The sequence below is a fragment of the Chanodichthys erythropterus genome, chromosome 6, assembly GCF_024489055.1.
Source record: "Chanodichthys erythropterus isolate Z2021 chromosome 6, ASM2448905v1, whole genome shotgun sequence".
In the NCBI taxonomy this organism is placed as follows: Eukaryota; Metazoa; Chordata; class Actinopteri; order Cypriniformes; family Xenocyprididae; genus Chanodichthys; species Chanodichthys erythropterus.
The window spans coordinates 3,072,501-3,085,621 of NC_090226.1; the positions used below are offsets into that span (position 1 = coordinate 3,072,501).

General features: G+C 33.3%; 1 protein-coding gene across 4 annotated transcripts in view; it reads left to right on the forward strand.

Annotated features, from left to right (window-relative positions):
- Positions 1-13,121, forward strand: part of megf6b (multiple EGF-like-domains 6b) — a 94,723-nt gene that overhangs the window by 58,309 nt on the left and 23,293 nt on the right. For all 4 annotated transcript variants that reach the window (XM_067387092.1, XM_067387095.1, XM_067387094.1 and 1 more), the window contains exons 8-22: positions 2,071-2,193; positions 2,360-2,482; positions 4,349-4,486; positions 4,574-4,696; positions 4,831-4,953; positions 8,413-8,577; positions 8,669-8,800; positions 8,951-9,079; positions 9,160-9,288; positions 9,452-9,586; positions 10,808-10,942; positions 11,089-11,214; positions 11,544-11,675; positions 11,758-11,886; positions 11,977-12,108. In XM_067387092.1, the coding sequence (XP_067243193.1) occupies positions 2,071-2,193; positions 2,360-2,482; positions 4,349-4,486; positions 4,574-4,696; positions 4,831-4,953; positions 8,413-8,577; positions 8,669-8,800; positions 8,951-9,079; positions 9,160-9,288; positions 9,452-9,586; positions 10,808-10,942; positions 11,089-11,214; positions 11,544-11,675; positions 11,758-11,886; positions 11,977-12,108 (1,974 nt within the window). The remainder of the gene's footprint in view (positions 1-2,070; positions 2,194-2,359; positions 2,483-4,348; positions 4,487-4,573; positions 4,697-4,830; positions 4,954-8,412; positions 8,578-8,668; positions 8,801-8,950; positions 9,080-9,159; positions 9,289-9,451; positions 9,587-10,807; positions 10,943-11,088; positions 11,215-11,543; positions 11,676-11,757; positions 11,887-11,976; positions 12,109-13,121) is intronic.

Genomic DNA, 13,121 nt, shown 5'->3' on the forward strand with positions numbered 1-13,121 from the left:
GTTTATGCTATTTTGTTATTATAGAATTTATCTCAGCTACAAAAAAAGAATAAGATGTGCATTCCTTTAAAAAGCATTTATTTGTCATGTTAAAACCCATATGTTTTTTTTTTTTTTCTCTGTGAAACACAAAAGTAGAAGTTTTCATGCATCTCTTTCCATATAACTAGCTGTTGTAAAGCTCCAAAATGGACAAAAGCACCAAGTGCAAGTTTTGGCAAGCCAAGCTTTTAATGAACAGAATTTAAAGGGGACCTATTATGCCACTTTTCACAAGATGTAATATAAGTCCCCAGAATGTGTCTGTGAAGTTTCAGCTCAAAAGATCCCCCACAGATCATTTATTATAGCTTTAACATCATTGATGCCAAACCCCATTTCATAGAATTGGGAGGATATTTGTACTTAAAAACATCTTTATGCAAGACATTTTGGTGAGAACAAAGTCATCATGACTTCAGGAGAAGGTGAAGCTGTTTGGAGAAGCTTTTGTTAAACACCATTGACATGTAATGCAGGAAAAGTTCTATTCCTAAATGCCTGAAAATACTAATAAGTGTCTTAATGACAGAGAATGAACCGGAGGTGTAACTGTGCAAGTCATTTAAAACATTATTTTTAATGTTTTATTGTTCAAATGTGTTTGAAGCCAAGCGCTCTCATCCTTTGAAGTTCCCAAAGAATCACAAGAACTGCTCAAGGAGGTTTAGTAAAAATATAATTTAGTTCTTTGGGATGAAGTTGCCCTTTGATTGACTGGATGACATAATATCACAAACTGGTGACTTCAGCCCGGACATGTCTTTATGTCTCGTTCTCACCCGTCTCTGAGGTCATGTTGAGTTGAACACAGACGTCTCTTGCTCTGATGAAGGATCGTGATTGCAGAATAATTTCTGCCATTCTGTTTCTGTAAAAGTGTAATTGTTGGCTGTGGACACATCGTTTCACTGCAGCTGTTGGATGGACAGACACAAGTTAAACACACTTAATATGAGAGATGAGTTGGTCAGAGCAGCTGGATGATGATGATGATGATGATGTGAAATTCCTTGTATAAATTCTCTCACCAAACATGTCACATTTCACCTCAAAAAAATTAGTGATAATTTTCTATGACAAAAGGCACATTTTCTTCTGATATTCTCACTAAAATCATTTTTTTATTTTTATTTTTTTTTATTTAAATCAGCTTAAATCAAAGGTGGTACAACAAACAAAGCCTATACCATGATATATAAAGACTTACAAATGATTAAAATACAATGTAACTTATATATATATTGCATTGTCTTGCTGTTACAGCAAGGAAAATATATATTTGTATTTATGCAAAATATATATTTTTTAGGCAAAACACTACAAGCAAAACCACCTCATATATTTTTAGACTAGTGGAAAGTAAACATCCAAAATAAACTGAGTGTTTATTTTATTACACATTATCTATTTGCATCTGTAGATTTCAATTACAATTAATATTTCTGAAGGTTTTTACAGAGGTTTGTTCATATAATATATTCCCATAATATTTTATACAAAATTGTATTCTTAAAAACTTGATGAAAATGTATTTTCTGATTTATGGCGTGATAAAAAAAGAGATATTCAAAATTCTCTCTGAGAAAATCTGCTATTATTTCAACAAAATGAAACAAGAATTTAAAATTTTGGCTTTATACAGTGATCAGATTTCTGTGCTGAAAATGTATGCAAATTTTAAAATGCATATGCATATTTAATTAGATAATTCCTCATTTTCATATTTAAACATAATATTTCATAAAACTTGTAATTCACAAAATATATTCAGTTCTTAATGTAATCAGTCAATTGAGAAATTGTGGTGATGTTTTTTTTTGTTTGGTTTTTTTTTTTAAATTAGTTATTACATTTTTTTAATGTATTAGTCTATAAGTAATTTTTTTACTCTATTCTTCTGGGGTGTCTTTTTTGATTTTGGGGTGAAATATGACAAGTTTCTTACAGGATCTGTGAGATTCGCCCACTTAGACCCAACATCCTAATAACTGTATGGATAGTAATAACACGATCTGCTCCTGTCATCAGTGGAGAATCCGTGTGCGGAGCAGAACGCAGGTTGTTCCCAGGAGTGCCGCAGGGATGGAGATCAGGCTCGCTGTGAGTGTCGTCCAGGATATCAGCTGGCTGAAGATGCCAAGACCTGTGAAGGTAACCTATATTAAGTGTAGAATGTAGAGTTTGTGTCACATGTTCATAGAATAGAAAGCTGATATTACGTTACTGTTGCATTGGTCACATTCATGTCTTCACTCAGTGATCATGCTAAGTTGCGTCTTTGTGTCCATGTGTTTGCACTGTGTTTTCTTTGCTTCAGACATTGACGAGTGCCAGACGGGCCAGGCGGACTGCGCTCACGGCTGCCGTAACACTAGAGGATCTTTCATGTGTGTGTGTCCTGCTGCCTATGAGCTGGGTGTTGATGGCAAGCAGTGCTATCGTGAGTATGATCTGATGTCACGTCTCTCACATATGTGGTAAAAATGAGAAAAAATCCATCAAATCATTTGTTTCTCTTTGTAGTCTCTTTCAGATGTGGTTGGCTCTTTAATGAATAGAATAGAATAGAATGCACATAGAATAGAATGCACATAGAATAGAATAGAGTAGAACAGAATGCACATAGAATAGAATAGAATGCACATAGAATAGAATGCACATAGAATAGAATAGAGTAGAACAGAATGCACATAGAATAGAATAGAATGCACATAGAATAGAATAGAATGCACATAGAATAAAATGCACATAGAATAGAATAGAATAGAGTAGAGTAGAATAGAATGCACATAGAATAGAATAGAATGCACATAGAATAGAATAGAATAGAATGCACATAGAATAGAATAGAGTAGAATAGAATGCACATAGAATAGAATAGAGTAGAACAGAATGCACATAGAATAGAATAGAATAGAATGCACATAGAATAGAATAGAGCAGAATAGAATATAATAGAATGCACATAGAATAGAATAGAATAGAATGCACATAGGATAGAATAGAATAGAATAGAATAGAATGCACATAGAATAGAATACACATATGATAGAATAGAATAGAATACAATGCACATAGAATAGAATGCACATAGAATAGAATGCACATAGAATAGAGTAGAATAGAATAGAATAGAATAGAATAGAATAGAATGCACATAGAATAGAATGCACATAGAATAGAATAGAATGCACATAGGATAGAATAGAATAGAATAGAATGCACATAGAATAGAATAGAATAGAATAGAATAGAATAGAATGCACATAGAATAGAATGCACATAGAATAGAGTAGAATAGAATACAATAGAATAGAATAGAATGCACATAGAATAGAATAGAATGCACATAGGATAGAATAGAATAGAATAGAATGCACATAGAATAGAATAGAATAGAATAGAATAGAATAGAATAGAATAAAATAGAATGCACATATAATTGAATGTCTCAAAATGCATAGAGAATAGAATGGATATGACATAATAGGATAGAAAAGTACAGAACAGATTTTAATACATATAAAATACAGTAGAATAGAATGGGTATGAAATATATAATGTTCCTGTAGCTAACTATATATTTACATATTTACTGTATATATGTACATTTGTAAAAGGACAGAAAAAATAAAATATACTACATTATACATTATAGGATAATAGGATATAATAGGATATTTATTGACTATTATAAATATATAATAGGAATATTTTATTATTATAGCTATGCCATATGCATTTCAGAGCCACCGAATATATACAGATATATTTTATTTATTTTATATTTTATATTATTATATTTATATATTTTATTTTGATATTATTTATATTATATTTTTTGTTTTTATAGTATATTATATATATATATATATATATATATATATATATATATATATATATATATATATATATATATATATATATACATATATATATATGCTGAATATATGTAAATATGTACATTTGTAATAGGACAGAAAAAAAACTAAATATACTACATTATATATTTAGAATAAAAAAAAATACAAAAATGTATTTATTTATATAATATATGTAATATGTATGCTAATAAATAAGCATGTAGGATAATACTTTTCTATTATAAATATATGAATCATATAATATATAATCATATGAATATTTTTTTTAATTATTTCTATGCAACATTTCAGAGCCACTGTATTCTAAATATACAGTATAATGCTGCATATTTGCTATTAAAAGATAGATAGATAGATAGATTTGAATTGATACATGACTTTCAAACACGTCTTGTCTGTATTTGTGTGTTTCTCTCTGTTAGGTATCGAGATGGAGATCATAAACAGCTGTGATCATAATAACGGCGGTTGTTCTCATCACTGCGAACATTCAACCAGTGGACCCGTGTGCAGCTGTAACCAAGGATACCAGCTGGACGACGACCACAAGACCTGCATCGGTACAGGAAACTACATATGGCCATTTCCTGTTTTACTGCACAAGTATGGTAATCGTGTAAGGTAACGGTGTGTGTTCTGTCTGTCAGATATAAACGAGTGTGTCGACGGCAGCTCGTGTTGTGAACATGACTGCACAAACTATCCTGGAGGTTATGAGTGTTACTGTACAGCCGGATATCGTCTGAACGCTGATGGATGCAGCTGTGACGGTATGATGCTCAAACATTTCCAGAGGTTCCAGTGATTTAAGTGTGTATATACTGTACATACTTTACAGATATCCACTATGGTGCTTAAAGTGTGGAAATATCAGAAATATGTTCACTAAATTGACTGATTACAGATATAGATGAGTGTTTGGCTGCCAACGGAGGATGTGATCACACGTGTCTGAACAGCGCCGGCTCCTTCCTGTGTTCCTGTAGACGCGGGTATCGTCTCGATGAAGACAGACGCTCCTGTATATGTGAGTTCTCAGCCTGTCATGAACCTGTGCTCTTTTCATAATCATTTCCAGTTCAGAACATTAAATGAATTTTGAGGTAATTAATATAACTAATACACAGAAAACTCTGCTAGAATTATTTTAAAGAAGAAATGCTTTGAAAACAGTCATTATAGTTTAAAAATATATATTATATTTTATTATTTTTAATCTAATGAGTTACCTGATGTGCCTATTAATTAATCAAATCAATCTCACATCAATTTTGGCTTAGAAAGCATTAATAATTTGAACACTATTTTTTTCATAATTAATCGCACCAAATTAAAATGCAAAATCAACACCACTTATTTTATTTTATTTTATTTTATTAATCTAATGAATTACCTGATGTGTCTATTAAATAATCAAATCAATCTCACATCAATTTTGGCTTAGAAAGCATTAAAAATTTGAACACTATTTTTTTTTCATAATTAATCGTACCAAATTAAAACGCAAAATCAACACCACTTATTATAATTTTATTTTATTTTATCATGTGCCTATTAATTATTCAAATGAAAAAAAAAAACATTAATAATTTGCACACATACTTTTTTCCATAATTACAGTTTTTTCCAATTGCTAACACACAATTTTTCAAACTAGTCTGGTTTTATCAAAACACTTAACACAATTCACAAAACCACACACCCAAACTGCAAAATACCTCATATATCCTGCAAAATGAAGCACTGCAACCGAAACTACACAGAGCATTATCAAAATCAAACTTTTGCATGAAATGGCACACACTTCATTCATATTACCAGATTTTTGCCTAACCACCTACACACTGTTGGGCATAATGAAAAGCACCCCCATCTTTAGTATGCTTTGCCATAATACTAAAATATGTATCAGATTGTTCACATGCACAGAAATATTTGCAGATACACACACATGCTGTTGCAACATTTTTATTTTTTTTTCCTTCACTACAGTAAACAAGTCAGTACAACATAAGCACAGCAGATATATTTACATGGGACTGAACAAAAATATTCTTACAAAAAAAGTAAACTGAAAAAGAAAATTTCTGAAAAAAATATATTAGTTAAAAAAAAAAAAAAAAAAAAAAAAAAAAAAAGGCAAGAAAAATAATTAGGCAGCATCTTGCCGCACAGCCGGGTCTGGCCACAACGCCTCGTCAACATCACAGGCAATATCTTCCCTTGCCAGACATTGAGGGAAGAAGCGCCTTGAGTGCCTTATCCATCCCTGAATTGCACCCACATCAATCTCATCACATGCCTCTTCCATGGCCTGCACAAGAGGCATGCGCACAAAGGGCTGCCGGTCGTATACCTTCCACCGCCATGCCGAAAAGAATTCTTCTATGGGGTTCAGAAATGGTGAGTATGGTGGGAGGTATTGCACGAGAAATGTTGGGTGGTCAGCAAACCAGTTTTGGACTGGGGCTGCACGATGAAAGCTCACGTTGTCCCATACTACAACGTACCGGTTTCTTTGATGGTCTGCATCATTCATACGCTCTGGTGGTATGAGAATGTTGTGAAGTCTGTCCAGAAATGTGAGAATATGGGCTGTGTTGTATGGTCCAAGTTTGGCATGACGGTGGAGGACACCATGCATATTGGAGATGGCAGCGCACATTGTGATGTTCCCACCACGTTGGCCAGGAACATCTATAATGGCTCTGTGGCCAATGAGGTTTCTCCCTCTTCTTCTGGTCTTTGCTAGGTTGAACCCAGCCTCATCTATAAAGATGAACTCATGTGGGATTGCATGAGCATCCATTTCCAGTACTCCCTGAAAACAAAGAACAAAAATCACTCAATATGGTGTTATCCAGTACACTGGGAAACAATGTTGTGTGTAGTGTACTGCAGTCAATATAGTACTTACATCCACATATGCTCATCTGAACTCTTTGTTTCTTTGAGAGTTTCTCTCAAACGGCACCTTATAAAGTTGTTTCATTCTGATTTGGTTTCGCTTGAGAATGCGAGCCAATGTGGACAGACTAACTCGTTGAATGTTGTTGAATAAGGTGTTGTCTTGGATGATGTGGCTTTGAATTTCTCGTAATCTGATTTCATTATTTTCCAAAACCAAGTTTACAATGGCAGCTTCCTGTACCCCATGGTATCGTCTCTCAGTCCTTTAGAAAAAATAAAAAAAATATATATAGGGCTTGGACAATGCAGCCTAAATATTTTCCCCCACAGTAGAGTACATTGTACAGGAAACTTGTACAGTTCATGAATGGCTGATGTCATACACTAAGTAAACAGGTGTCACCCAACTGATACACTATGACATGGGGTATACTACATGTGTACTACATGAAATTTTGGTTACATACCTGTTCTCCAGTCTAAAGGTCCGGATGACAGAGGCGACAGTAAAACGGCTCAAGTTTGGCTGCACTCTCTGTCCAGCCTCACGCATTGTCAACCCATGGTTGATGACATGATCTACTAAGGTTGCTCTGATTTCATTTGAAAGTGTCGGTCTTCTTTGGCCATGAACTCCTCTACCTGCTCTACCCCTACCTCTCACTCTTCCTCCCCCTCTTCCTCTTCCTCTTCTTCTTCCTCTTCCTCTCTCTGCAATGTCTTCCATTGTTGTTGTAAAAAAAAAAGGTTCTCACCTGTGGTCTTTTCATAGTGCTTACATCCTGATTGAAGTGTTAACAATTAACCACTGAGGTGTTTGGCCAGGTGGCACATGTAATTGGCCAATTAGCTCATGTAGTGTCATTTTGAATGGCAGTGTTTTGAAATGGCAAACATGTGACTTTATGTCAGATTGTTGTGTCTTATGCAGAGAACTGTATTTAGTGAATTTAAAAAGTGCTATTTTGAAATGCAAAATGTGTGTAAAACAGAAAAGGTGTTTAGACTTTTGGAGACTTGAGAAGAAGTTTTGCTCTCTGTGTGTCAGTTTAAATAATTGTGCTGTGCATGTCATTTTAGTGTGTTAGCAATTGGAAAAAACTGTAATCACACCAAATTAAAACGCAAAAACGGCACCACTTATTTTATTTTATTTTATTTTATTTACAATTATTACATTTATTTTTAAATGGTTTTGCATTTATTTTGTGTTTCTAAATAAGACTTCTCTTAACTCGTAACTTCTCTTCTATAATGTTTTTGATGAAAATGTTTGTCCTGACTCATTGTGCTGAAGTGATCGAATACAAAAATCTAAGTTAGTTAAATCAACATCATTTTGTGATGTTACGGCATGACTTGGGGGTTGATCAAGGCCATGGTGAGATCTTTATTCCTGGACATCTGATAAATAATCTAACATAGATAACATAGTTTGATGACAATTTTCAGGATTTTAAGTCAAAACGGAAGATTTTTCACCCAAATGACAACAGCTCAAGTACAGTTTATGCAGTGTAATGTTATTTAGGTCCACATATGGAGCATTTAAAGCATTTGTGTGTTTGTGTGTCAGTGCTGGAGGAGTCGGTCGAGGCGTTGAGCAGCGGTCAGACGGTGAAGAAACCCCGACCTCAACTCACCATCCTGCAGGACTATGAGCAGATCCTGGAGCGATACGATGACTATGAGGACGACACGGGAGAACTGCGCGCTGAGAACACCTTAACTGAGAAATTCAGTAAGAAACCTAGCGATTGTATACGATTGTTGTGATTTCCCTTTGCAATTTCCCTTTTTAATGTGAACATCTTTTCATCTGCTGTGCGCAGTATGTTTGAATGACTCGTTCGGCTTCGACTGCAGTCTGTCATGTGAGGACTGTGCTAACGGAGGAGTGTGTAACAAACACAGGAACGGCTGTGACTGTCCTGACGGATGGACGGGAATCGTTTGTAATGAAAGTGAGTTTTTACACTAAGATAATTATTATTGATCATTTTTAAGATTGCATTATTAATATATAAAATTAAAATCTTAAAATCTTTTAGACGCTGTTCATTTATGTCTTTAAAAGGTCATGACCTCTTTCTTTCCGTGTGTTTGTTGCCCAGCGTGTCCGGAGGGCTGGTTCGGCAGGAATTGCTCATTGAGCTGTAAGTGTAAGAACGGCGGTGTGTGTGATCCGGTCACTGGGAGCTGCCGCTGTCCACCAGGGGTCAGTGGAGAGCAGTGTCAGGATGGTCAGTTCACATCATATAATAGACAAAATGCAAATATATCATTGTCATGATTGTAGAGTTTACTGATGCACTCAATTCAGGTTGTCCTAAGGGTCTCTATGGGAAGTTCTGTAATAAGAAGTGTAACTGTGCTAATAATGGACGGTGTCATCGAACTTATGGGGCGTGTCTGTGTGACCCGGGACTGTACGGAAGGTTCTGCCACCTATGTGAGTCTAAATTTGCCATTTTAACTACACTTTGCTTTTAAAACTACACTTTGTGGAGTAATTAAAATAGGGTCCAGTTGCATTTAATGGCTTGAATTAAATTGAACACTAACACATACCTTATGAGTGTGATTTCCAACTTGTTTATTTTGTGTTCATGCAGCGTGTCCTAAGTGGATGTTCGGTCCAGGCTGTTCTGAAGAGTGTCGGTGTGTCCAGCAGAACACTGTAGAGTGTAACCGTCGCCATGGAGCCTGCATCTGCAAGCCTGGTTACCAGGGAGACAACTGTAAAGACGGTCCGTCTGACAAGCGTCTAAAGTGTTATTGATGTATTGATGAAATGCTTTAATGATATACAAGGAAATGAACTAGAAAACATGCAATCCAAAAATAAACTAAAATAAAATAAATATATTTTTAAATTTTTATTTTTTATTGGAAAAGTGTGCAATACTAAACAAAACAAAAAAAATATAAATAAATAAATAAATAAATAAAATATTATTATTATTTTAAATTTGCATTGAAATGTGATTTAAAGAAATACAAGAAAAAGAATTGGAAAACATGCAATCCTAAAATTAAATTAAATTAAAAAATAATATATATATATATATATATATATATATATATATATATATATATATATATATATATATATATATATATATATATATATATATATAGAATGAAAATAATTGGGAAAACATGCATTGCATTGCATTGCATAAAAAGATTATATATGTAAAGTTATATAAAATAAATATATATGTTAAAGCTGCATTTTATTATAAATTTAATATATTTTTATATATATTTTTAATTTGCATTGAAATGCTTTAAAGAAATACAAGGAAAAGAATTGGAAAACATGCAACCCAAAATAAAAAATAAAACAAAATAAAATAAATATATTTTTAATTTTTATTTTAAATTGGAAAAGTATGCAATACTAAACAAAACAAAATATATATAAATAAATAAATATATTAAATATATTATTATTTTTTTAAAATTGCATTAAAGTGATTTAAAGAAATACAAGAAAAAGAATTGGAAAAAATGCAATCCTAAAATTAAATTAAATAAAAAAAAAAAATAAAAAAAAAAACAATATATATATATATATATATATATATATATATATATATATATATATATATATATATATATATATATATATATATATATATATATATATATAATTTTATATATATAGAAGGAAAAGAATTGGGAAAACATGCAAAAATACATGCATAAAATAAAATAAAATAAAATAAATAGATTATATATATAAAAATATATAAAATATATACGTTAAAGCAGCATTTTAATATAATTTTAATATATTTTGATAAATATTTTTTTAATTTGCATTGAAATGCTTTAAAGAAATACAAGGAAAAGAATTGGAAAACATGCAACCCAAAATACAAAAAATAAAATAAAATAATGAATAGTTAAAAAAAAATTGAAAAAGATGGCGATACATGATCTGATCTGATTTTTCCTCGCAGAGTGTGAATCAGGCTTCTTTGGCTCTGGCTGTGAGAAGAAGTGCTCCTGTCCGGATGGAGTGACCTGTGATCATGTGACTGGAGCCTGCCAACCACAGTGTCCAGCTGGAAAGAGAGGAGACAAATGTGACCAAGGTATGTTAGGTCAAATTATAGATGTATAATATATCTGTATGCCAATAAGGCCATAAGGTGCTAAATCAATCATACACTGCAATAAAACTGCATGTGGAAATTGAATGTGATGCAAGACTTTAATTAGTGTGTCATTACTGTGATAGATTGTGTTGATGGAAGATTTGGGATTGGCTGTTCTCAGTCATGTGACTGTTCAGGGGCACCATGTGACAAGATCACTGGCCAATGCATGTGTCCCGCTGGAACGTTCGGAAAACGTTGTGAAAAAGGTGAAATTGTCATACTGACATTAACATGTCATGCTTATCTTGAGCCAATTGTTTTTACATCTGTAAGCGAGACCTTTAGCTCATGATAAAAATGAGTGCATTATTTACAGTATTTTATACAGTATTTTATTCATATGCATGATGTTGTTTAACCCTTGTATCATGTGATTCATAATAATGGTTACATGTATTTCATGATTTCCATTATTTCCGACATCAGGTCAAACTGACCCAGAACATAATATGAGTGTCAAATTATATAATTATGTTAATTATAAATGAACATGTTCATAAATTAAGTTCAAACACACAGCATGTTTGTGCATCAGAGTGTGCAGAGGGTCGCTGGGGTGTTGAATGTCGGGAAACGTGTCCGGCTTGTGAGAACGGAGGCCGATGTGACCGGCGTAATGGCACGTGTGTTTGTGCTCCTGGATTCATCGGCAGATTGTGTCAGAACAGTGAGTAAATCTGGACGATCTGTTTCTCAAATACAGACAAGTTTCTCCTGTATGTGGTGTTTCTGAATCTCTCTGTGTTTAGTGTGTCCCGCAGGCCGCTTCGGTGTGGGCTGTCAGCTCAGATGTATGTGTGATAATGGAGGACGCTGCCATCCTGTGACCGGCCGCTGCTCGTGTCCTCCCGGCTGGACGGGCCACAGCTGCAGGAAGGGTATGCTCTATGTTTTTTTAATGTAAAAAATAAATGAAATGTAGTTATTTGTCATTATTTTGATGGTGTGTGTGTGTGTGTGTGTTGTAGGCTGTAACGCGGGCCGCTGGGGTCTGGACTGTGCGAGTGTGTGTGACTGTGGAAACAGTGACGGAGGGTGTGACGCTCAGACCGGACGCTGTCAGTGTGAGGCGGGTTTCACTGGACCTCGATGTGATCAGAGTGAGTGTCACATGTGCACACGTTACTTTAACCACACACATGCATGTTCAACAACATAAAAGGGTGCTAAAGAAACGTCATTGTTTGTGGATGCAGTTTATGGTGTCCTATCAATATCAAAATTGTTCAATTATATTGTGTATTTAATATTTGATTCTGGTTTAACATTATATACAGTACAGTCCAAAAGTTTGGAACCACTAAGATTTTTAATGTTTTTAAAAGAAGTTTCATCTGCTCACCAAGGCTACATTTATTTAATTAAAAATACAGTAAAAACAATAATATTGTGAAATATTATTACAATTAAAAATAACTGTTTTCTATTTTAATATATTTCACAAAATAATTTATTCCTGTGATGCAAAGCTGAATTTTCAGCATCATTACTCCAGTCTTCAGTGTCACATGATCCTTCAGAAATCATTCTAATATGCTGATCTGCTGCTCAAGAAACATTTAATGTGTACAATTGTACAAAATATTTGTGTACAATATTTTTTTTCAGGATTCTTTGATGAATAGAAAGTTCAAAAGAACAGTGTTTATCTGAAATCTAATCTTTTGTAACATTATAAATGTCTTTACTGACACTTTTGATTGATTTAATGCATCCTTGCTGAATACAAGTATTAATTTCTTTAATTTCTTTTCAAAAAAATTCAAATAAAAATTCTTACTGACCCCAAACTTTTGAACGGTAGTGTATAATGCTACAGAAGCTTTGTATTTCAGATAAATGCTGTTCTTTTGAACTTTCTATTCATCAAGGAATCCTGAAAAAAAAAAGTACACAACTGTTTTCAACATTGAAAATAATCATAAATGTTTCTTGAGCAGCAAATCAGCATATTAGAATGATTTCTGAAGGATCATGTGACACTGAAGACTGGAGTAACGATGCTGAAAATTCAGCTTTGCATCACAGGAATAAATTACTTTGTCAAATATATTTAAATAGTACACAGTTATTTTAAATTGTAATAATATTTCACAATATTACTGTTTTTTAC